We start from the raw sequence: 25,097 nt of genomic DNA, 5'->3' as shown, positions 1-25,097 counted from the left end.
CCTCCCCTCCGGAACCTGGCAAACGTTCATAACATTCACAACGCACTTCCCGGCCGCTGGGCCCGAGGAGCCGGGAGTTCCTCAGAGAAGCTCCCGGCAACGCTCACCCGCTGACAGATGCCGAGGCCGCGGCCGCGCCTCCTGTTTCCTCACGCCGGACGCAACCGACTTCCGCTCCTATCTCGCCAATCACCAGCAGAGCCTTCTCCTCATCCCGCCCACCACGGCCAAGTCAGCCAGTCACCTCTTAGAAAACAGGCTTCCGTTTCTCCACCCCCTCCCGCCTATCAATCACTGCGGCAGCGAGCACCGCCCTTTCCGCCCTCTTCAGCGAGCGCCGCGCGCCCCCGCTCGGCGGTTGGCGGAGCTGCGGGCCGCCGGCTGCGAGCCCGACAAGGACGGGGCGAAGCGCGCGCCACGCCCGGTGCGGGAACCCTTGGGATTGGCCCAAAGGGCGCTCTGACTCCGCCCACCCCCGTCCTCATCCTCCGAGTCGGAGACGCTGGGGATTGGTTCCCCGCTGGGGGTGACGCCCCCCCCGGCCCTCTGGGGAGGGAGTTCCGCGGATTGGTCCAGAGACTCTCGGCGGGCGCCGACTGGCGCTCCGGGATTGGCTGGGGGCGGGCTCGCGCCGCCGGGGAGCGTTGGCGGTGATTGGCCGGTGGGCGGGGCCGGCTATTTGAAGGCGGCGCGCGGAAGAGGCGCGCGCTCAGTCCGCGGACGGAGGAGGCGGGGGCGGCTACCTGGAGGCTGCGCCGCCGACCCCAGTGGACCCCGGCGATGGCCAAGGTGTCGGTGCTGAACGTGGCGGTCCTGGAGAACCCGAGTCCGTTCCACAGCCCCTTCCGGTTCGAGATCAGTTTCGAGTGCAGTGAGGCCCTGGCGGACGGTGAGCCTGGGCCTGCGTGGGGACCCCCTCCCCGCCGGGCTGAACCCGATCTTCCGGTGGAGAGCCCCCCGAGGTCCACTCCGACCTCCCGGTGGTAGACCCCTCCCAACTCCGATTTCCCGGTGAAGAACCCATCCCCCCATCCCCGCCCCGACCAACCCCGGTCTCCCTTGAGGACTTCTCCCCCAAAACAACGCCGACCTCCGCGCAGAGATCTCCCCAACCCCTACTCCGCCCTCTCCGTGGGGACCCCCCACCGCCAACCCCGATCTCCCCCTGGAGATCTCCCAAGGCCAACCCTGGCCTCTACGTGGAGACATACCCCCCCCCCCAGGCCTATGGAGGACCCACCCTCCCCGTGGAAATGCGCCCCCATGGCTACCCACGACCTCCTCCCCCAGTGGAGGTCTCATCACCCCCTCCTTATTCTGTGGGTCTCCTCCAAGGCACCCCTTTTCTACCTAGAGATCTCCTTAGCCTCCATTCTTTAACCTGCAGAGACCCTGCGGCCAGACGCCACCACGCCCAAGCTGCCCTCGTTTTCTTCTGTGTGGCCAGACCCCTGTCCCAGCCACCCAGTCTTCCCCTTGGAGGCTCCTCCCCCATCCCCACTCCTTTCTGCCAAACACACCTCCAGCTCTGCTTTCCCCCATGGAGGCTTCGTCCCCAGTCACCCTTTTTGCCTGTGAGAATCCTCTTCCCTTGTAGCAAGTGCTCTCTCACCCTGTCTTCCCATTTGTCTCCCACAACCTCCTCCCCAACCTGCTGATATTTAACCAAGCCTCTCCGCCCCCCACTTTCGCTCATTCTCTACCCCAAAGCACATACCTTAGAATCTTCACGGACTGACCCCAACCCCAAGACTGGTTTTTAGCTCCAGCCTTTGAGGGTAACCTTGGTCCTCCAAAGCCACACACACACACACACACACACAGACACCCCAACTTTCTCCCACTCGGGATGTCTTCCACTCAAATCCCAGGTGGCAGAGCCAGGCAAGCCCAAGCCGGTCCCCATGGCTCACCCACCAAGTTCTGGGTGACTTCCACAGCAGCTCTTCCAACGCTTCTGATGACCTGACCCCATCTGGGAGGTGGGTGGGCTGGGCCGAGCTGGGACCCTATCCAGCTGCGAACGTTGAGCTGAGAGGCCCCAGCCTTTGGGGCCTCTTTTCCAGGGTGCCCTCCCAGAGTTACTTCATCTCTGTGACATAAAGGTGGACGCAGCTCTCATCTCACAGAGGAGAAAGCAGAAGCCACAAAGAGTAAAAGGCCTTTCAAGAAAAGGATTAGAAAAATCTAAAACCAAATGGCTGAGGTCACCCAGGGAGCCTTTTGACCCAGCTCACAAGCAAGTGGTGCTTTCGGGAGGAAGTTCTCCTTCAGGCCACGACTCCTCTGGGTGGTTAAATGAAAAAAGGCAGCAGCTGAGGAGGTGGAGATCAGTGAGCCTGGGAGGCGGGTCTGCCGAGGAGCACCCCTGGGTGGCAGGTGGGCTGTTTGCCCACAAAGCCTGGCTCTCAGATTAGCTAGTGGCTGCCGCTGTTTGAGCGTGTGCCCCAGGGGTGAGCCAGTGGGTCAGTCTTCTGCCTGGGTTCTCTTACTCCTTTTCAAATTAAAGAATCTATTTGTGACTAGTTAAATCCCTTCTGGAAGGGGGCAGGGTGTAAATAAATAAATAAAGTGTAGGATGACACTGCGGAAGATTTTGTTTTAAAGCCAGGAGGAGCCATAAGAAGCTAGCAGTTTAAGGGATTTGCAGTTCCCAGATGACAGATCGGGTTTCAATCGGCCCGATTGTGCTCCTGGAATTAAAAATGGTGGCATGGTCCTTCCCCAATACTTAGATTCCTAGGAAGCCCCTGCTATGTTGCTTTTCTAATCTGCCCATAGATTCGGGGCAGGAAAGGCTAAAGCCAGCCAGCCGGTTTTAAATCTTTTAGTGGAGGGACGCAGAATGACTCCTCCAAGGTGACAGCAAAGCCACTTTGTGGGAGTGTGGGGACCAGGGCGTGTCTCCGAGTTCCCAATGCAAGGCTCTTCCTTTCTGCTCTGACCCCAGTGTGAGATTAGGGGTGGAACAGAAATGCGAGCAGCCAGGGAATTGATTGCCAAATCAGGACTCTTGAAAGAGAGGAGGGGGCACTGTTAGCATCAACAGCCAAACCATAGGAGCTTGTGCTCCGAGAAGCTCAGCTTGGAAATCTCACCCGGGCCTGGAAACCCAGATCCTTGATCCATCCCTTGGGCCGTCGGTGACGATGACTTGCCACCCTGCTTTCTCCCCTTTCCTCGCCTTCCCACGAAGCAGAGAGAATCCGTTTCCCGCCTCTCAAGCAGATGGAGCAAGCTTGGCTTTCTCCGATGTCCTGGAGAAATCCATCAGTCTCGTTGCCTCTCGGGGCTGGCAAACTGAAAATCCGACAAGCCACACGACCCCCAGTCGGTTAGCTGACCCATTTCCCAAGGGCTCCAAGCCCCTTTGCCTCTCTTTTCTCCTCAACATCTGGAAGTAGATGCCTCCAAGGCATGGGCCCCCGTTTAATATGTTAGGTGTGTTCCCTGCCCCCTGATTCTTGAGAAACTCATCGGACCCTGGCTGAATAAGTCATGGAAGCCAGATGTTCCAACCCGGAGCTAGCATGCTGTGGCGAGGCCAAGGTTCATCTATGTGGTTATGAACAAAGTGATAAACAGAACAAAGCCTGCTAGAGGTGTTAGGTTAAAAAAGGGGGGGGCAGGAAACATACGCTCCAGCTACTTGAACTACAATAATTTTTTATGCATCTTTAGCCATGTTGTTGGTTTTGGTTTTGTTTTCATAGACAGCGGAGATACATCTCATAACTTTAGGGTGTCAAGACTCCGGGATGCAGTCAAGTTACCTTTGCATTTGCCCATGAGGTTAGATACCTGTAAGGTTAGGTACTCCTCTGTGTGTGTGTGCAGCTGTGTCCCAAAAACTGTAAGTCTGGGGCTGTGCTGTGTGACTTTGTCCCACGTTTCATTCTAAAGAAGGGTTATGTTCAGAATCGAAATCGTTAAGCGCGTCTCTGCTTGAAAGCCTTCAACAAATATAAGAAGATTCTAGTTTGCAGGCCTTGTTTCAGTCACTTGTCTTCTGTAGTTGACTCTGTCAGCTCCTCTTACCTCTGGAGTCGCTGTTTTTCTCTTTCACCCTCAGTTGATTCTTCGGTTTCTCTCCGGCCGGATTTGCAGAAGCCTTGGTGGTTGGCCTCACGTAGCGCTGTGTTTTCTCTCCCACTCAGCGCCAACCCGGTCTTTGTGAAGGTTTTGCCAACAGTTAACTGACTTAAGCCAGACAACATCGAGCACCTGTGGTATACATTGGGGCCTGCTCTGTTTCAATCTCAGTTGCAAATGCACACATACAGGACTCCTCTGGTTATGGAGGGGTGAGGGCAGAAGCCAGAAAAAATATACCAAAATGAGAGTTGAGTTTGGGAAGAGTGAGATCGGGGCTAGCTTGTTTTCTTGTTTTCTTCCCCAAAATTTGATTCTGGAGGTGTCACTACTTGTAACAAAGATAAGTCAGTAGAGTGCACTTTCTCCCTGCAAATAAGGTGATTCTGGAGTTTGGTCCCCGCTGAGCCAGCGAGCCACCCAGGTCCTGCAAACCTGTGAGGACTCCTGGGTTCTAGAAGGGCTTGGGTGAAATTGCACCAGGAGGGGAGGCAACGCAGGTGTGTCGAGGAAGGGCATGGGCTCCGGTGACAAACCTCCGAGGTCTGAGGCTTCCAAAGTTGGACGCTGACGCGGGATGCCTGACCAGGGCCCGGGGCAGCTTCCGAGACTTGGCTTCCTGTGGCAGTCGCAGCTTGTGAAACTTCGGGTCCCCTGCCAAGCTCCCCTGCACCGGCGTGACCTTGCCTCTGGTATGCTCGGCCCTCCGGCAGGCGGCAGCAGTGGTCGGAACGTCCTGTGATTGGTGGGCACGTCGCTGTCAGCACCTTTTCCTTCAGTGTCGCCTGGGTGGGCTGCAGGAGAGGGGCTCGGGTTCACCCGAGATGCCGTGTTTGTGGCCTGAACCCCCTCGGCTAAGGATCCGTGGGTAGGCATGACTCGGTGCCCGACCAGGAAGGCCCGGGGACCGGCCGGCTCTCCTGATGGCCTCATCCGCCACCCAGAGCCCGTTGTTGAGGGATCTGCTCCGCTTGGTGGCACCTGTCCCCGTGTGTGAAAGAGTGCTGCTGCTTCTGCCAGCCCTGAAGCGGCCTGACGCCCTCCTCAGCAGGCCTCCGCCTGTGCCCCCTAATTCATTCTCTGCCACACGGCTTACCCTCGGGCCTGGAGAGACCAGCGTTCCCCAGAGGTGCAGGGTTAAGGTCGCCTGGTGGCAGTGGGGCTTCACGCCACCCCCGTGTCCAGGGCCGTGGCACCTGCCATGCAGTGCTTGTGGATGTCACGTTTTCTTGGGAATCAGAATCTTAAAGCACCAAAAAACCTCTCTTTAGCCCTAACTCAAATCCAAAGCCTAACACTAACCCTAAACAGAAACCTAACCGTGACAACAACAAAAAGAATCTTCAAACACATTAAGGACCTGTCTAAAATTAGCCCGAGGAGACCCTGGCCTTTCCCTGCACTTTTCCAATTCCTGACCCCGTATCTTGCAGACCTGGAGTGGAAGATCATCTACGTGGGCTCAGCTGAGAGTGAGGAGTTTGATCAAATCCTGGACTCGGTGCTGGTCGGCCCCGTGCCAGCAGGGAGACACATGTTTGTCTTTCAGGTAAGAAAGGCGAGGCCTTGGGTTTGTGGTCCTTGGCTCCTCTTGGACCCAGAAGCACACAGGAGGGATCAGGGGCCAAAAGTTCAAGTTCCACTCCTGGCCCAGAGGCCCCTCGAACACTGCCCTCTTCCCTTTATCGTACACAAGCCCGAGATAGCAGACTCAGTCAGTGTCAGCTGGGTGGTCAGAAGTGCACCTTACAAGCTCTCCAGGGGCTTCCTGTGCACACTCGAGTTAGAGACACCGTTCAGATCTGTTCATTTACTTCCCGTCTCCCAGCTCCCTCACCCACCCCGGAGTCCACCAGTGAGCCCCACCTTCCCACCCCATAATCAGGGCCAGCTTCCTAGGCACCCAAACTGTGTGGTCCCATGGGGCCCCATGCTGGGTCGAACGCTTTGCTAATGCTGTCTGGAATGTCTTGAATTTTGCAAATTATGTAGCCAGTCCTAGCTCTGCCAGTGCAGCCTGAGCCTGTCCACTTCTGTCTGTCTCTACTGCCCAGTCCGGGCCTAGGTCCCCTCTCGCCAGCTGACCACTGTGGCCTCCTGCCTCAGCTCTCCTCCACCCCGGCCACATGCAAAATGTCACAGTCACTTCTACGGGTGACCGTCTTCCCCATTAGATTGTAAACTCCTGAGAACAGCATCCGTCCCTCTTTGCTCAGTAAACACCCGTGGCTCGGGAAATCACTGCTTTCTGTGTCAAGGTCTCTGCCACGGTGCTGAGGCTCCGGATCTGTCTCCCCAGGCCGAGGCCCCCAACCCGTCCCTCATCCCCGAGTCGGACGCCGTGGGTGTGACTGTGGTCCTGATCACCTGCACCTACCACGGGCAGGAGTTCATCCGCGTGGGCTATTACGTCAACAACGAGTACCCCACCCCCGAGCTGCGGGAGAACCCGCCCCCGAAGCCAGACTTCTCTCAGGTGGGCTGCTCCGCACTTCCTGCTTCACACCGCAGGCTCCAGTGTGCCGGGGGAAGTTAAGTCATCAGAATTGGGGAAGCACAGTTTTCAAGGAGTGCTCGGCAATCGCAGTGCCAGGCTTCCGGCTCCAACAAGAGGGAGAAAGACCTTTGTTTTTCTCAGGGGTGTACTGCCCAGGGTGCACGAGATTAGACGGGTCCCAGCCCCGAGTCACAGTGCCTGGGGGTCCCCTGGAGTTCCAGTAGCCAAGGCCTGTGCTTCCTGGGCTTGGGGCGGGGGCTGGAGCATCCTGGTCTGGAGCGGTGGGGAGCTAACGAGGGCTGACCTTCTCTTTTCCACCCCAGCTCCAGCGGAACATCTTGGCATCCAACCCCCGGGTCACCCGCTTCCACATCAACTGGGACAACAACTCAGACAAGCTGGAGGGCCAGGACGCTGGCCTGAGCTGCGGCCTGCCCCTCAGCTGCACACCTCTCAAGGGCCTGGGCCTCCCCAGCTGCCTCCCCAGCCTCCTGCCCGAGAACTCCATGGACTGCATCTGAGCGTGGCGACCCAGGCCCTGGCAGGGCTCAGCCGGCACCACAGCCAGTCTCCGAGCACATCTGAAGGAGCAGCCGGGCCTCCTGGAGAGTCACGGGGGCCTTCTGGAGGACTTCAGGGCTTACTCCCCACATCCAAGCCGGTGAAACTGGGCCCCAACGAAAGGATAGGCCTCGGGCCTCTCCCAGCCCCAGCGCAGAGGACCATCTCCTCCTCCACAGGCTTTAGGGAGCAGTTCCTGAGTTCTCTGTTCTTCCTAACGTGTGTCCCTTCTCCCTTCCCCACACTAAATCCCACCTGCCTGCCGTGGTGTCACCCTGCTCCCTCAAGCACTGCTGACCAAAAGCCACTTCCCACAGCCTCTCCAGCCGGCCTTGAGGCTTTCTCGGTCGGTGTTGGGCCAAAGGCTCTGTCATTCCTTCCCCTTCCCAATATCTGAGCAGATACCCCCCGGCTTTCTAGAGTCACAGTCAAGGAATCCTGGTGAAGAAGTAGACTCAGATATAATCTCTGTCCTCCCAGGAGGATTTTTAGCTTTTTTCAATCCAGCGGCCCCTGAAAACCTCTAGCCCTAAAGGTGTGATCAGCAGGATGCTGAGGAACACAATAGTGCCTTCTGCTCTCAACAGAACCTTCTTTTCTCACCTCCTGGGACCCAACTTTCCCTGAAGGCTGCAGCAGAGGGTGGGGGCCTGTGGTTCCCTTGACCTGCCCTCTGCTGAGACCACCCGCTCAGGGTGATTGCAAGCAAGGGGAAAGGGCAGGGACCCGGAACCTTCCCTCCCCTCCCCCAGTACACTGTCTGCCCCAGTCCTCTTGCTGCTACATGGATGCCCTGGTGATTGCCGTTTGTATATTAAAGGGTTTTTATATTAAAAACATTTGTCTGGTCTAAAAATAAAGAGCACTTCATCTACACTGACTGTGCCTCTGTCTCTGGTGGGCTCAGGCAGCTGTTTGTCTACCCACCTGTGCTGGTTTGAATGTATTATGTCCCCCAGAAAAAGCCATGTTCTTTGATGCAATCTTGTGGGGCAGACATACTAGTGGGGATTAAGTTGGAACATTTGGATTAGGTTGTTTGCATGGAAATACGCCCCACCCAACTGTACGTGATTGATGAGATAGTTCCGTGGAGGCGTGGCCCCACCCCTTCAAGGTGGGCCTTGATCAGTGGAGCCATACAAATGATCCGGCAAACAGAAGGAACTCAGTGCAGCTGTGAGTGATGTTTTGCAGAGGAGCTACAGCCAAGAGGGACACTTTGAAGAAAGCACAGGAGCTGCAGATGAGAGACATTTTGAAGACAGCCATCGAAAGCAGACTCGTGCTCTGGAGAAGCTAAGAGAGGACAAACACCCCAAGTGCAACTACGAGTGACATTTTTGAGGAACTGCAACCTAGAGGGGAACGTCCTGGGAGAAAGCCATTTTGAAACCAGAACTTTGGAGCAGACGCCAGCCACGTGCCTTCCCAGCTAACAGAGGTTTTCCGGATGCCATTGGCCATCCTCCAGTGAAGGTACCCGATTGCTGATGTGTTACCTTGGACACTATATGGCCTTAAGACTGTAACTGAGTAACCAAATAAACCCCCTTTTATAAAAGCCGATCCATCTCTGGTGTTTTGCATTCCAGCAGCATTAGCAAACTAGAACACCACCCTTGTGTCAGTGGAGATGTCCTCTTCTGACCCCTGTCCACTGGGTTGGCTGCCCCCTGGTCCCCTTGTTTGTCTCCTCTGCTGTTCTAACTAGTCATATAGTTGTATTCCAGATTTAAGGTTTGGGGAGGGTTTTTCTTTGTCAAACCATAAGCTTTCTGGAGAAAGCATAACTAGTGATTTTCAGACATGACCCACAGGCAGAAGTAAACTTATGTGAAATTTTGCTTAACCTTACTATGTGACTTCACAGCCTGGGGTGGAGTGGTTTGGCTGGACAGCCATTTTCCCATAATCCCCCGAGAAGCACCCATGCCCCTGTGGGACTGCCCAGGAGCCTGGGTGCTGACACCCACTCACAGTTAGCCCAAGCCGGTAAGCAGAGCAACCAGTCCGAGTGAAGACCCTCCGAGTGGGGGAGAGCTGGCTTATCGGGTCCCTGCCACCTCCTGCTCGGGCCTGCCTTCACTACAGGGACACCTGGCCGTGTGCGGAGACGGTTTTGGTTGTCACAACTGGGGGGTGCGGGCGGGTTGCTCCCGGCTTGGAGCCGGTGGAGGTCAGGGTTGCTGCTAAACGTCCTGCAACGTCCAGGCCTGCCCTGAGCACCTGGAAAACGATCGGCCGGGGGGGCTGGGGCGCCGCTGCCGCCTCTGGCTGCGTCTTTCTTACGAGGGCACCCTGCAGGAGGGAAGGCGGGTGGGGTGGGCCTCTCGCCCCGCCTCTGGGGCACCCTCCAGCTGTGCCCCTCGCCGGCGGCGCTGGAGAGCGGGGACTCCGCCGCGGGCCGGGCCGCAGTTGCGCATCTGCAAAGCCGGGGCCGGTGATGGCAGCGCCCACGCGGCGGGAGTGCGGGCCGAGACCAGCCAGTCGGCGCTCGAGCCCCGCGCGCCCCTCGCCCCCGGGCCCGGCCTCCGCGCCGGCCGACGACCCCTGACCCCTGGGCAGCTGGACGGCGGCGGCCGAGTGGCCGCTGCCGCACTGGGCGGGGGCGGGGGACTGCGGCGCGCGCGGGGCCGCCCCGGGGCCTGCGATTGCCGCGCGACCGCCCGCCTACCCGGGCCCGGGCCTGGGGCCGCGCCTCCGCCCCGCCCTCTCTCCCCGGGAGTGACAGCGGCAGCCTGCGCGGGGGGAGGGTGGGCCCGCCGGACCGCGCGCCGCAGCCAATCCGCGGCCCCGCGAGGCGGGCCCCGGGGCCTGTCAGCCGTCAGCGCCAATCAGGCGCGTGCGCCCGCCCAGCTGGGGCCTCGCGAGCGCGCGAGTGGCCGCGCGTCTGCGGCGCGCGTCACGGGCCCACGGGCCAATGGCGGCGCGGGAGGGCCGCGACGGGCCAATGGGCGGCGGCGCGAAGCCGTCAGTCAGGGCGGCCGCGGCCAATGGGCGGCGGGCTGCGGGGGCGTCAGGACAGCAGCAGCGGACTCGGGCTGAGGTTCCCCGGCGGGCGGGCGCGGAGAGACGCGGGAAGCAGGGGCTGGGCGGGGGTCGCGGCGCCGCAGCCAGCGCAGCCAGCCCGGGGGGCCGCCGCCGCCGCCGCCCAGCGCGCTCCGGGGCCGCCGGCCGCCGCCAGCACCCGCCGCGCCGCAGCCCCGGGACCGGCCCGGGCCGCCGCCGCCGCCGCGATGGGCAACGCCCGCCGCAGCCAAGAAGGGCAGCGAGCAGGAGAGCGGTGAGTGCCCGGGCCGTGACCCCGATCGCGGCCCCGCGCCGCCGGCCCCCTCCCTGCCCATCACCTGCTGGCCCCACCCCCACGCGCCCCCCCCTTCTCCTCTGCCAGCGCCCCCTTCCCCCGCTCCTTGCGCCCCTTCTTCCTGACTGTCCACGGCCGGGGCGACAGCCCGCCGGAGACCCCCGCATGGGACCGCCCCCTCTGCAAAACCCGCGACCCCACCCCCACCCCCAGCTGTCACTGCTGCCCATGGCACGGATGACCGCTGGGGCCCCACATGGGGCCCTGCCACCACCCTGCCACCCTCCCTCCACGGCCCCTCTCCCCGGATTCCCATCCCACTTCCTCACTCAGCTCTCCCACAGGTGGGACCCACTGCCAGACCCCGACCCCTCGGGGGTCCTGCGGCTCTGGGAGTGCCATGGGGTCTGACAACACCCGGGAGGGACCTTGGCCACTTGCTGACCACACCCCTCCCCCTTCCAGCTCCCGCCATCTTCCTCCTGCCCTTCCCCACTTTTTTCACCTTATCACAGTCCCCCTCTGCACCCCTAACCCACCCTGCCACCCTCCAGCATTTCCCAGAGCTCTCCCCAGCATTGTTTTTCCCTTGTGTCACTTGGCACGGGGGACAGGATCTCTCTGGGTCCCTCTGCCCCTTTCTCGTCCTGCCACTTTCTGTCATTCTGCCTGTCTGCTCCCTCCTCCAAGTGAGCGTCTGGCCCTGGCTGGGGGAGCAGATTGTTCATGAACCTAGGGAACTGGCTTCAGCGCTTCAAACCCAAGTTTGAGCGGCTCTTGCTGGGATTCATTGTGTCTTCTTTGGGGTGGGGTGGGGGTGGCGGTGGCAGAGCCCCCTCCCATCTCCTGCTGTGCAGCCTCTGAGTTCTAGGCGCCCTGGAGGGCCCCTCAATAAATGGTTGTTTCACAACCGAGGCTCCGTCATTCAGCCCCTTTCCCCGGGGTTCCTCACTCGCTTCTGCCTCTGGATGAAAAGTGGGGGCGAAGAGTGACTTGGTGGAGCAAGGGCTCATTCCGCTTGAGATGGGATGGTGAGAAGATGGACAGTTGGGGAGAGGTGTGGGTGACACCCAGTAACTTGTTTCGCCAAGGGACAAGGAGATTCTGAGCATTCCAGGGGCTCAGCCCAAGGCCCCTTCCTTTCCATCCCACCCTACCCTCCCAGATTTTGTTGACCGTTTCAGGCCAGACAGAGAAAGAGATTTTGTATCTGGGAATGCCTTCCAAAGCGGCCCTGAGCCCCTTCCCCGCATCCTCCAGCTCTGAAATTGTCACTCCAGGCCTAAAGCCGGACTGCCATCTGGGAGCCCCTTCCAGTTACCCAGGAGTGGTCGGAGCTCCTCCTAGAAAGGGAGCTCACGTTTTCAACTCGGGCCTTCTCAGTTCTGGTCTCAAACTCCAGCTTCTGGGTCCCCGGTTTGCTCCCTCCTGGGAGGACCTGGGCATGAAAGCCAGGGAACTTCATTCCCACATGGGTTCAAATAGCAAAACTCAGAGGAGCCAGGCAGCCACGGAGAGGCCTGATATGTCACTGATGGGCAGGGGACGGGGAGGAAAGTGCCTGTAGTTGGCGCGTTTGATGACAGAGAAGCAGGTGGGTGGTGTCCAAAAAAGGTCTGGCTGTGTGAGTGTAGAGGGGACTGGGCAGCGGGGAGGGGCCGGGCCCCCAGCAGGTGAGGCGGCCGGAAGACAGACGGAAGGTGAAGGTGAAAACCAGAAGCTGTATATTGCAGTGGCCCGGTTGAAAGTTGGGGAGATGACATAGTCCTGGAAAACCCTTCAAGGAGTATCAGACACATGCAGTGGGTAGGGGGTGGGGTGTGGAAAGACACACAGGGGCAAAGGATCCCCGAGAAAAAGATCAGAGGCTCCAGAAGGAACTGTTAATTCCCTCGGAGTACAGACCGGATACTCAGGAATGGGCGATCACGACAAAACAAAGCTGCTGTATGTTGAAAGGCTAGAATGTGCCATGCTAAACAGTTTCCGAGATCTTTCTGCTCGTGCCGTTTTTCATAACAGGAGGCTGTTACCTGAATTTCCCAAACGAGCTCACTGAGTTTGACATAGATTATGTCACAGGCAGGATTCATATCCAGGAAACTTCCTGGACCCCAGAGTTGCCTGACAGATATTCTCAAGCCATCCCCCTGATCTTTGCTCTATCTATTTTCTTATTTTAAAATAAAAAATGGACTCGCCTTTATTCACATGTAAAATTTGACCCTGTCCTAAGCAGTAATATAAAATGAAATTGCTATGCCAGTTATATTTTCCCCGAGGCACATTAAAATACATGCATAGCTAGGAAAACGAGGCATCCGTGTCTCCCCTAAAATCATTTCTCGTCCTGCCAGTGGGACTGCTAGGGAACACCCGAAGCTGTACAGAGACTGACGGGGGCTGCCAGAGAAGGAAATAGGGTGAAGGAAGCCCCCGTTGGCTTGGAAGCTCTGCACCTGGGAAGGTAGCATGAGACCCCATTTGCCCTCTTGTAACAGGGCGGGGAGGGGTGGGGGCAGTAGCCAGGCCAGCCTGCAGGGGGCACCTGAATTTCATCCACAACACGCCAGCCCCACTGGGGTAAGGGAGATGCCCAAGCCTTACCAGGCACCAGCACAGCATCCTGAAGCTCACCGTGCTGCCATCTCCATGCCAGGGCAGGACCAAGGTCTACCTCATCCCGAGACCCTGGGGATCTAGAATGAGCCGAGGGCAGGAAGGAATCTGCACCAAAGCCATTGGCAGGGGCTGGGTAAGAAACTGGGAGGACCGAGGCAAAGAAAAGACCAAGCCCCTGCTCTGACCAGGCTGGAGGAAAGGAGAGGGCAGTGGCCCCAGGAGGCCCTGTGGACAGGCAGCCAAGTGGGACTCGGGTGTCCAGGCTGGCACTGGCGGAAGACACCCCTGGGAGCCAGCCCTCAGGGTAAGGGGCAGAGCTGGTGATGGGGGGGAACCCAGGACGGGCTCCTGGATGGAAAGGACTGCCATCCTCTTACTTCCTACAGATGCCCATGAGGACAAAACACCTCCTGTGCGTTGGCAGTTATGTATGGGTGCCCAAGAGGGTCCTACCGAGGCAGCGGCGCCCTTAGCCCAGTCGCACCTGCAGGGGCCCATCTGCCCTTCCCCTGCACCCACTGCACCCACTGGCCTCCGGGTTAGGTTTCTCTTCCTGACCCACCCCACGACTCCCCGGCTCCCCCTGCGGGCAGGGCTCTGGGGATGGGCGGCCTGGCTGGGGCGCCAGGTCTCGTGAGCCCTCCCAGCCACCGTAGTCCGGTGCCCTGACAGGGAGACTGAGTGATGGCTGCCAACTCCAGCGATGGTGAGGCTGAGCCCCGTTACTATAGCAACTTCCGGGGCACTCCCAGCCCCCAAAGTCAAGGCGGGGCAGCGGTGAGGGTTTGGGGAGCGGGAATTGGGGAGGACTCTGTGGCTGCCCGGCTGGCCCTGGAGACCCCTCCCTTACTAACAGCCCTGGGCCAGGGGGGGCCCGGGGAAGAGCACAGGGTAGGGGTGGCCCTGACCAGGCAGGGGGGATGATCCTCCCAGAGCCAGGGTCCAGCCCAGGGTCGGGGTTCACCTGAGGAAATGGGGGTAGTCCAGTCTAGCCTTGGGGTTCAGTTCCAAAGGGGAGATGATCCAGTCCAGAATGGGGGCTCAGCTCAGGGGTTCCTGCTTAGACTGGAGAAATCAGCCATCCCAGAGCAGGGTCCGAGCCCACACTGAAATTCCCAGGCCCCAGAATTCCCAGGATAACCAGGGTTTCCAAGGGCAGCGGGTCCTGAGATTGTTTTCTGGGGGGTTGGGGGGGTCTGGGGCTGGGCTCGGAGTCCCTCGCCCAGCTTGGCATTCTGCTGCTGCCAGTCCCCCCATTCGCAGGGCGAATTTCTAGATCTCTGCCTTCTGCCAAGGGCTTCGCTTTTCAAGGGGTACATGGGGTTTTCTCCGGGTGCCCAAGCCGAATCCAGCCAGGGCACAGCCCCGTGCGGACAAAACCGGCCGGGTGTACCCATCTCCACTGCAGGGACCCCGGGTGCCGCCGTCCCCCCAGCTTCTCTTGGGATCTGGAGGGAAGGAGGAGAGATGGTCAGGGCTGCCTCCCCCTCCCCCACCCCTGGGTTTAGCCTTTCGTTTCCGGTTTGGACGCTCATGGCCGAGAGCAGAGCCAAGCACCGGGCAAGGCCTGACAGGGGCCAAGGACATCCCAGGATGCCTTGGCCCCTCTGCCCCGGCTTGGGATCAAGACAAAGGGCCAGATGTACCCATTGCTCTCTCGGGAGAGTGTGATTGGGGGCTCCAGGTTTGAAGGGAACTCAGGGGAAGAGATGGGGGGGTGGCTCTGTGCCCAATCCCCTTTCTTTCCAGCTGTGCTTTCGGCTAACTAATGGAGCTCTGGGGCCTCTTGAGTCCCAAGGGAGACGGGCTGCTGCCTGGGCACCTTAACTCCTTCCCCTCTGCCGGGGCAGCACCACCCTGGGAACTTCGTTTGCCACCGTCTGGGCACGGGGCAGCCCCACACCCACAGAGGAAGGCAGGGCCTGGCATCTCGGAAGCAACGCAGTCCCTGGAACGGGAAGTTAGCTTTAGCAGCCCGCCGCGGGGCTGGCCAGCCAGGAGGGCCACCCTCGGGAGAATCTCCCCTCCGCCTCCTGCCAAAGAGGGCCGCCGCCAGCCCTGGGCAGCCGGGAGCAGGTACCTTTAAATGCTTCCGTGGCAACCAGCGCATCCCCTGCGGTCCCCAAGTCCGTCCCAAGGAAGCGGGGCTCCAAGGTGCTGTGTTTTCCTGACTGCCTTGCAAGGGGAAGATTCCAGAGAGAGCTCGGGGATGGATCTGGGGTCGGGCGGTGGCCCGGGCGGGGACTCGGAGACCACCTTCCAGCTGTGGCTGCAGCTCTGCCTTTGGGCCCACTTGGCTGTCCGTTTCCTGGGTTACCTGCGCCACACCGTCTCGGGGCCCGAGCCACCGCCAGCACCCTGAGCCCCAGATCACCCCCCCACCCCCATCCCCATCCTACCCTTCTGCAGGAAGAGGCAGGAAAGCAGAGGTGAGTGTGGGGGGCTCCCAGCTGGAGTTTTTCCCCTTGCCCACCTCTGTCATCCCTCTTGATCTACCTGCTTCTCCAAGCCCTGCCCCTTCCCCCAAGCTGGCAAGCCATAGTGACACCTTGGCACCCCGGGGGCCCCCTCTGGGTCCTTCGGGCTTTGAGAGGTCAGGGAAGAGCTGAGGAAGGAGTCTTTGGCGGCCCCCGAGTCAGGAGAGAGCAGATCACGCAGGGACATTTGAGACAAAAAAGGCAAGCAGGACCAGCCATTCTCTTGGTTTCCTCCCCGGACAGGCTCCTGTCTTCCTTGTATTGGGGGGAAAGGAGAGTCCCAAGAGGGTTGGCTCCCGAGGAAGGCATCATGAGTCCTTGGGTGGGGTTCAGCCCCCCAGACGAGGCAGGCCACCCTGCCATTTCCTGGCCCCACGGAGGGTCTTTCTCTCCAGATGCTGAAGGAGCGGCTTGGGGTCAACGGGGAGGGTGGCAGCCACCCGTGAAGCTGCAGGGTTGCTGGTGTGCTTTTGGGTGGGGACGGCAGACACCAGGCAGGGTCCGAGCGCAGGTGTACAAGGCCCCTCAGGGTGGGGTGTACCGTCACCAGCCCTGTAACCAGCCCCTGGAGTCGGTAGCCAAGCAGCTAACCTCGGGGGGCAGGCCGAGTGACCCCGGCCTGGGGCTCTCCTCTCTGGGCCTCGGTCTTCTCGTCAGTTCAAAGGGCACGCTAGTGGCTCCAACCCAGCAGGGTGGAATTGAGCCTGGTGCCCGGGGGGCTTCTCCAGACTACCACCACCCTCCCAGGTGCCAGTTGCACCAACACATCCATACCCCGTATCCGTAAAATGTGAGCCCTTCAGGCTGCGCACTTCACAGTTTTTTAATCCTATTTTTTTATTGTCGAATATAACATACATACATAGAAGTGATAATTTTCCAAGTGCAATTTAACAAGTCACACTTCACATTGGAGAACCGGCCATCCTTCCCTGTACGTACCTGATACCTACCTCGATTTTTAAAAGCACTTGAACATGAAACGAATGGCTAACGTCGGCACGGAGCTGACCCCGTGCCAGCCTCTGTTCCACCCCCTTTATGAAGATCAATTCATTTAATCCCCAACCCCCTCCTCGGTGGCGTTCCTATGATTGTTCCCATTTTACAGATGAGGAAAACTGAGGCCAGAGAGGTGGTGTCAGTTGCCTCGAGTCACAGTTGATCAGGGATCTGAACACCAGCTTACCTGGGTCCTGTCCCCTTAACCCTTGACCACCCGTCTGGGCCGCCTCTCAGCACAGGCCAAAATGACAGACTTTTGTCCAAGCCTCAGTTTCTCGGGCTGTTAAATGAGGAGAAGGGATAAAAAGGGAGGTGGGGCAGCAAAGCAAAGGAGATGGCGTCGGTGAAGCAGCCAGCCCGGGGCCTGCAGGGATGTCTGCCACATTAGCCAGATGCTGGTGCTGACGTTCGCCTCGGGGTGCCGTGGGGGAACCCTGGTGGGGGGCGTGGGGTAGCCGGCATGGTTCCATGGGGGTGGCTTCCCCTGAGCCAGCTCCGCAGTGAGCGAGGGTCCCGCCGTTTGCCAAAGTGGGCTTGGGACCCAGCCGGGGGGCCAGGCGACAGCTGAGCCCCCCAAAGGGCGCCTGCTGCCCGAGCCCCAGAGGCCTCCACCCGGGGCCCAGCCTCCCTGGAGAAGGGGCCAGAGGAGCCGCCAAATCCTGAGACTATAAATACCTCGGCTGGCGTCGGCCCCAGCCCTGGAATGTCAGTCGGAACTGGGGCGAGTGGGGGTGGGCTGGCCGGGGTGCTGCTCCCTGTCCCACGGGGAGTGAGCCCCGAGGCGCCCTCTGCCCACTCCTCAGACAGATTTGAGACCAGATCCCCCAACCCGGGAGAGGGGGAGCTGGCCCCAGCCCAGCCCAGGGCCTCCCCAGGCTGCCCTTGGGCTCAGCCAGGGTACCCCCAAAGGCACTGGGAAAAGGTGGGACCCTGTTGAATCCCAAGTTGACTGTGTCCCACTTTTTACAAATAGGGGGTCTCCCCAAAAATGGCCTGGGCTGCCCCGACTAGCTGCGGTCTCCCCTCCCCTAACCTACTCCTTTCTTTCTTTCAGTGAAAGAGTTCTTAGCCAAAGCCAAAGAAGATTTTCTTAAAAAATGGGAAAACCCCGCGCAGGTAAGGCTGCCCCTGGGGCAGAGCCCCGAGAGGGGCAAGCTGACGGGCCCCAGTCCCCCCTGACTGCAGCCACGCAACGGAGCTAAAAATTGCAGGACCCCCATGGAAGGCTCCAGATGTGCTCCCTCGTGGCCCCGGACACAGGCCCCCGGTTGCCCATTACGAGGCTCCCCCCATACACCCCACTCCCAGCTGGCAGCCCCTGCCCACCTCGCAGCTGCCAGCAGCTCCGGGCCCCAGGCCAGAGCCGGATCCGGCCCCTGCCACACGCCTCGATCTGGCCCCTGCCACACGCCTCGAAGAATGTGCCCTCTGCCATCTTGTTTTTCCGCCCCCCTGTCCTCACCCCCGCCCCTTAACGCCACCCGCTCCCCCAGGGCCCTCATCCTCTCCAGCAGCAGCGGGGGTGGGGGGCAGACCTCAGCCCAGCAGGCACCCTGGGGTGGGGGGGGTCCTTGACCCTCCCCACCTCTCCACCCCCAGAACACTGCCCAGTTGGATCAGTTTGAACGGATCAAGACCCTGGGCACGGGCTCCTTTGGGCGGGTGATGCTGGTCAAGCACAAAGAGACCGGGAACCACTACGCTATGAAGATCCTCGACAAACAGAAGGTGAGTCCCACCCGGCCACACGGGGCCGGCCTCCCCACCCAGGGCCTCCCCCCAGGCCGGCCACCCGGGGAAGCCAGGCGCCAGGGCACAGGGTCAGAGAGCGCCCAGCAGGAGCCCGGAGCCGGGACAGCGGCACCCTCGCGGGCGTCGAGGAATCCAGGAAGTCTCCCTGGACGAGGAAGCAGTTCTCCTGGACATCCATTCCTCCCATAAAGATTTTTGAGTCTCTAATTTATGGCTCCAGATAGTGTCGTCTGGTGGAGATTCAATTCAGCCACCTCAGTGGGTCTAGATTTCGTAGCAGCCCCATTAAAAAAAAAAGAAGAAACAGGTGAAGTTAATTTTAGCGATGGGTTTTAGTTAAGCCGGTATATCTAAAATATTACCACTTCAACACGTAGTCGGCGTGAAAACATCACTGCTGAGCTATTCTGTGTTCTCCTCTTCTTACCCAGTCTCCAAAAGCCCGTTTGTGTCTTGCTCTTAGATTTGCCATCTCCATTTAGATGGTAGATTTTCATCGGAAAGACAAGAAAAAGTAGAGAGCTTGGAAAAAGACATTCACAAGCCCTGGTTGTTCCCAATCCAGCCTTAAAAGTTTTCAGATAACTACATCGAGCATTGGGTTTTGTTTGTTTTTCAAATTTTAAGCAGAGGTGGTGAAAATTTTGAATTTGGTCCCACTTTCAACTGGCCATGTTGCAGGTACCCCGTGGTGGCTGGAGAGGCCAACACCACCGTTCGAGGGGGCCGGGCCACGGGACCTTGGGCAAGTCACTTCCCTGCTCCGTGACTCGGCTTCCAAATCAGGAGGCGCACAGCACGTCCTTCTCGGGGCTCCTGTGACAGTGGCGTGAGTGGCCACACACCTGGCTCACCACGTCCCCTCTTAGGGATGGTGAAGGCCACCGAGACACCACCCAAAGTTCTGGGGTGCTGTTTCTGAACCCCCCCCACCCTTGATGCTCCTGTGAGTCTGTGTGGTTTCCATCCTCCTCCAGGAAGCCTTCTCTGACTCCCCTTTTCCCCAGCCAGGGCCAGGCAGCTTATCTGGGGCTTTCACAGGCCCCGAGCGCCCCACACTGTGAGGCCCCATGGCTCGTGCCTCCTTGCGTGCCCAGTGAGGACAGGCCTCGGCTTCCTGGCTGGCTTCTCGGCACCCTGCCAGGGGCCCTGCAGGCCAGGGGTGCCCCCGCGATTCTGGCCAAAGGAACTGGCCTGGTCCTGGCACCCCTAGTTCCGGGTGTCAGGGGCCACGGAGCCCCTCTCACGCCCACTCCTCTCTGCCCTCTGCCCCCTCCCATGCCCACAGGTAGTGAAGCTGAAACAGATTGAGCACACCCTGAATGAAAAGCGCATCCTGCAAGCGGTCAATTTTCCGTTCCTCGTCAAACTCGAGTTCTCCTTCAAGGTGTGGCTCCAGGGGGTCCTTCGGGGTCACGGCTGGGTGGGGGCGAGGCAGAGCAGGGAGAAGAGGGACTCTGGGACGGGGAGCTGCTTGGCATGGCTGGGGCTGAGGACAGAACAGGACCCCAGGTGGGGAGGGATTCCAGGGGGTCAAGTTCGGTTCCGGGCCTGCCGTTTCTTAGCTCGGTGAGGTTGGGTGTCACCTCCCCTCGATAACGTCCCTGCACATCACGGCAAGGACGGCACACCCAGCCAGGAGCACGCGCTGTGCAGCCAGGCAGCCTGGGTCTGACTCCCAGCTCTGCCACTCCCTGGGCTGTGTGACCCTGGGCAGCTTACTTGGTCTCTCTGGGCCTCGGTTTCTTCATCTTTAAAATGAGGCTCCTAAAGGCCCCCACGTCGTGACAGATACAAGTGCATCACGAGTGCCCTGCCCGTGCTGTATTTTGTGTCGTCCCAAGCCGTGGCCGCGAGCGCCGGGCAAGGCCACTCAGGGCTGGTTTCCAAGGTGCACGACCAGCCCCGCACTTAGCTTATTGCCCCACCACCACCATCTTGAAATTCATAGTCCTCTCGAAACGAGGGGCCCTGCATTTTTATCCGGGGCCTTGCAAATTCTCTTGCCAGTCCCAGTCCCATTTTACAGATGACAAAACTGAGGCCGGAGAGCTTTGCTCACGATGGACGGGGCATGAGCTTCTCTAGCTGGCCCCTTACGGACTTCCAAGGCGACCCTCCCTTTCCCCTTCTGTTTCGAGATGCCACTGCCCCTTCTCCCTCACGGGCGGAACGCGGGGAGCCCTCTGCACCATCGTCTCTGGGTGCCCTGCCGGGGGCGGGCACTAGGCCTTCAGACGGGGCCCGGGGCTCCGGGCAGCAGGGTTCTGACGGGCCGCTGCCTTTCTGCAGGACAACTCGAGCTTATACATGGTCATGGAGTACGTGCCCGGTGGGGAGATGTTTTCCCACCTGCGGCGGATCGGAAGATTCAGGTGAGTGGGCCACGCCAGCCCCTCCCGGGCCCTTGCCACGCTGCACCCAGGCTGGGTCGTCTTCCCCACGCCAGGCCCCGGGTGTCGGCGTCCCACAACCAGACCACCTGGGGTGTGTGGGCAGGGGCCCGGCTTGGCCTGGCACGGCCACCGGCACTCACCCGCCCCCTTCCCTGTGTGTCCCGCCAGCGAGCCCCACGCCCGCTTCTACGCGGCCCAGATCGTGCTGACTTTCGAGTACCTGCACTCGCTGGATCTCATCTACCGGGACCTAAAGCCGGAGAACCTCCTCATCGACCAGCAAGGCTACATTCAGGTGCCCACCGGGCCAGGCAGGGGCGGGCCCGGGCGGCCACGGCCCGGACCACTGGTCGCCAACCGCCCTCTCGCGCCCACAGGTGACGGACTTCGGCTTCGCCAAGCGTGTGAAGGGCCGCACCTGGACCTTGTGCGGGACCCCCGAGTACCTGGCCCCCGAGATCATCCTGAGCAAAGTAGGCGCCCCCCCCCACCAGCCCTCCCACCCCTCTCCCCGCAAGACCCCTGCCCCTCCTGACCCCCACGCCCCATCTCGCTCCAGGGCTACAACAAGGCAGTGGACTGGTGGGCCTTGGGGGTCCTCATCTACGAGATGGCGGCTGGCTACCCACCCTTCTTTGCTGACCAGCCCATCCAGATCTACGAGAAGATTGTTTCTGGGAAGGTGAGGCCGCGGGCCCGTCCTGCTCCCCGGGTGGAGCCCCTGCTTCTGGGTGGAATGGTCTACACAGGCCATTGCGCAGCCCCCAGCCCCTGCAGCCGACACCCCAAGGGCTTCTGAGACCCCAGGTGTCATTTTGACAGGCAGAGCCTGCCCTGTCCTGCCATGGGGTTCTTCATAAGTCTCGCAGCAGACAAGCCCCCTTGCCTTCCCCAAATGCAGATCTCCCTCCCCCTGAGAGTTTGGGGCGAGGGGCCGTGAACTGTCAGAACTGGCGTTTGTGAAGTGCCGGTAGTGTTCCCGTAGGCCAGGCACCAGATCAACCTCTTCTAGAAGTCACTGTCACCCCGGCGCCCTGAGCAAGGGCACCCCCATGCCTGAGAGCCTCAGAGCAGGCAGGGGCAGCTGTTGTCGGAGGTGCCAAGGATGCAAGAGAGGCTGGGTACCCCATCTCTGTCCCCAGTTCACCTACCCCCGCCCCAGCACAGCATCTTGCTCCTGGGGGGCTGCCACTTGGCCCAGAGTCCCTGTGACATGGCGGGGGGCAGCTCTGACACCCAAAGGCTGGGAGGACTCGGGAGAGCCGCTGGGCTCATTTTCCCTACCTGAGAAATGGGGATCCAGCCACTTGCCTCCCGCAGTGTCGGGGAGAGGCCCCCTGCTGCAGAGTGGGGTACTCTGTGCCGGGTACACTAAAAAGGGAAGGAGGAGGCGCAGAAATTGCCAAGAAAAATGGCCCAGAATGGGAAAGAAAGAAAAAGAGCCCTAGAAGGTTCCAAGGTGGAAGGAGAGATGAACGTAGCTTCTTTCTTTGTGGCAGTTTGCAGTTCCCACACACTCTCAGCCATATTATCTCCCTCGTGCCTCCCAGCAACCCCCGGATATCTGCCCCATGTCATGGAGGCAGACACAGGCCCAGAGAGGGTAAGGACTGGGGTCGAGGTCACAGAGCACAGAAGAAACACAGGAACTTGAAATCGGTCCCTGTGGCTATAAATCCAGTGACCTCTCCCCTGGGTTATGAGACTGTGGGCTCAGAGCATTTGGGGAAGGTTTCCGGAAGAGAGCTGAGCTGGGCCCTAAAGAATGGAAGAGCCTTCTGCTTATACAGAGAGAGAGAGACAGAGGGTTGCTCTCTTACGCACGAATATTTCAGAAGCCCCAGCCCCAACAGGGCCCCTTAGGAGGCAGCAGCTAAGAGTTCAAATTCTGGAGTTCAACTGGTCTAAGATGGAATTGCTCCTCCATGTGACCCTGGGCAAGCTGTTTAGCCCTTCTGAGCCTCAGTTTCCTCATCTGTGAAATGGGAACCATCCCAGCCCTCGCCTTAGAGCTGTGGTCCTCTCTCCAGCAGCCGCAGTGTCACCAGTGAACTTGTTAAAAATGCAGATTCTCAGGCCCCGGCCAGAACTTGCAGGGGTGGGCCTAACAAAGCCCAAGTCTCCACAGCAGTTTCTGAGGCACCTTCAAGTTTGGGGACCCCTGCCAGGATTGTTGTATGGAGAAGGCAGTGTCCTGGTTTCCCACCACCCCCAAAAAAGAATAAAACAAAACAAATCCCTCTGACAGGCCCTGCTTCTGTACCCCCTCCTCCAGGTCCGGTTCCCGTCCCACTTCAGCTCTGACCTGAAGGATCTGCTGCGGAACCTCCTGCAGGTGGACCTCACCAAGCGCTTCGGGAACCTCAAGAACGGGGTCAATGACATCAAGAACCACAAATGGTTCGCCACCACTGACTGGATTGCCATCTACCAGAGGAAGGTGTGCTCTCTCTCCGTTGTGTGCTGAGGGTTCCGGAGGAGGTCGAGAGTCAGAGAGGGTGGCCAAAGGAGAGGGCAGAGCAACCTGGAAATGGGCAGCCCAGAGAAGGCTTGGGGACAGCCCAGAGAAGGCTGCTTGGTGCCAGTGGGGTATCTAGAAATGGGATTCAGGGGTCCTTCAGCTACTCTGCAACCTTGGGCCAGAAACTCTCTTCTCTGGGAAGTCATCTCCCCATAGGGGGGTTGGGTATCATGAGAGTCTTGGGTTGTTAAAGAGGAGTTTTCACCCTGATACTAAGCACAGGCCTGGGTCAGAGTAAGTATCTCATGAAAATTAGACCGCTAACGTTTATTGTTGTAATTAGGAGTTTGTCGACTACTGATGTCTGGGTGGTTTTTGATCCCTCTCCAGGTGGAAGCTCCCTTCATACCAAAGTTTAAAGGCCCCGGGGACACGAGTAACTTTGATGACTACGAGGAGGAAGAGATCCGGGTCTCCATCAATGAGAAGTGTGGCAAAGAGTTTTCCGAGTTTTAGGGGTGTGCCTGTGCTCCCACGGGGTTTTCTTTTTCTGTTTTTTTTTTCTTTTTGGTGGGGGGTGGGGGGGTTGGATTGAACAGCCAGAGAGCCCCAGAGTTCCTTGCATCTACTTTCACCCCGTCCAGCGTAGGGGAAGCAGGAAGCCCAGATTTTCAGAGGCACGGAAACACCAGCTGCTCCCCCTCACCCCTCCTGCCCCCTCTACCACTTTTCCCTCCCTGGTCCCCCACGGCCCCCCCACCCCAGTCCACTTCTGCCTGTTTTAAACGAGTTTCGCAGCCCCAGTCAGACCAGTCCTTGCTGGTATTTCCAGGGACAGCATGTGGAAAGAGGGGCCCAAGCTTAGCTCCCCCGCAAAACCGCAGGCACTGCTGGCTAAGGGCAAAGGAACAGAAAAACCAATCTCCTCTCCAGAGCAGTTCTGCCAGGGAAAGGACACATGTTAGTTAGTGACATGTTCAGAGGGCTACTTGTTAGAATTTTTAAGAAAACCATTTAAAATATTATTTAAGTTCCACCAGTGCCTCCCTTCCTCCTTCCTCTACCCCCACGCCCCCTCCATGTCCCCCGACTCTCCCCAAGTCCATTTTAACAAGGCTGGGAAGCAGATTGATTTAGTAAAGGAAGGAGCTGGGGCTCTAACCTCTGCCCTGAGCTTCTAATCTCCCCTGCCCGCCCCCTCCCGTCCCTGCTGACCTGGAGTGGTCTCAGCCCCTTCTGGAAACTCCTACCCCCCCCCCACTCCCCCTACACACACCTTTCTTCATCTTCGGGCTTGGGGAACCAGGCAAATCAGCTGCCCCTCTCCCTGCCAAAGAGGAGACACCCCATCAAAACAAGAGCGGCCCTTTCCCCCCTTGGCCCGCGAGCCTAGGGTCTCCTCCCCACGGCACCCCCCCACCCCGACTCCTTAATTTTATTCTCAGCTAGATTTTTAATGCCCAGCCTCCTCGCAGCTCAGTTGGGAAGGCAAACTGTGCAAAAGGACGTGGACAAGGCAAAGCCCTCCCGCCCCCCTACGCGGCCAGCGTCGCCAGGGAGGGGCCGCCCGTTGTATTCACCCGGCGGCCTCCGCCCCGCCCCTCCCGTCCGGGGCGCCGCCTCGAGCTTAGCTGTCAGCCGTCCGCCGCCCCTTCGCCCCCCAGCCCTGTCTGATTCGTGCTTTCGTCTATCGTAATACAACAGTAGCTCTGTGGGGAGCCGCTGGGGAGCCCCCGCATTCACCTCCGTCTCTGTCCCTCTTATAACTTCTCCCTGCCCCAGGAGGAGTTCTCAGGCCCGGGGTGGGGCCCCGGGTGGGCACAGAGGCGAGTCAACCTGTGTGCCGCGAAGGACGCGACTTCCTCTTGAACAGTGCGCTGTTGTAAACATATTTGAAAACTATTACCAATAAAGTTTTGTTTAAAAA

General features: G+C 59.5%; 2 protein-coding genes across 2 annotated transcripts; both read left to right on the top strand.

Moving 5' to 3' along the window:
- The first annotated feature begins 698 nt into the window (after nt 1-698).
- Nucleotides 699-8,154, top strand: ASF1B (anti-silencing function 1B histone chaperone). The gene is made up of 4 exons (XM_037818299.1): nt 699-889; nt 5,526-5,641; nt 6,392-6,568; nt 6,913-8,154. The coding sequence occupies exons 1-4, from the start codon at nt 781-783 to the stop codon at nt 7,108-7,110; spliced, it is 600 nt and encodes a 199-aa protein (XP_037674227.1). The 5' UTR covers nt 699-780; the 3' UTR covers nt 7,111-8,154.
- Nucleotides 8,155-10,282: 2,128 nt separating this feature from the next.
- PRKACA (protein kinase cAMP-activated catalytic subunit alpha) lies at nt 10,283-25,097 on the top strand. The gene is made up of 10 exons (XM_037818420.1): nt 10,283-10,436; nt 17,616-17,677; nt 18,161-18,289; nt 19,602-19,700; nt 20,606-20,688; nt 20,878-21,004; nt 21,087-21,182; nt 21,269-21,391; nt 22,985-23,149; nt 23,561-25,097. Exons 3-10 carry the CDS (start codon nt 18,227-18,229, stop codon nt 23,684-23,686), a joined length of 882 nt encoding a protein of 293 aa, XP_037674348.1. The 5' UTR covers nt 10,283-10,436; nt 17,616-17,677; nt 18,161-18,226; the 3' UTR covers nt 23,687-25,097.

The sequence above is a fragment of the Choloepus didactylus genome, chromosome 25 (assembly GCF_015220235.1).
Source record: "Choloepus didactylus isolate mChoDid1 chromosome 25, mChoDid1.pri, whole genome shotgun sequence".
Lineage (NCBI taxonomy): Eukaryota > Metazoa > Chordata > Mammalia > Pilosa > Megalonychidae > Choloepus > Choloepus didactylus.
The sequence above is the reverse complement of the archived record's forward strand: the minus strand, read 5'-3'. Positions and strand labels throughout refer to the sequence as shown.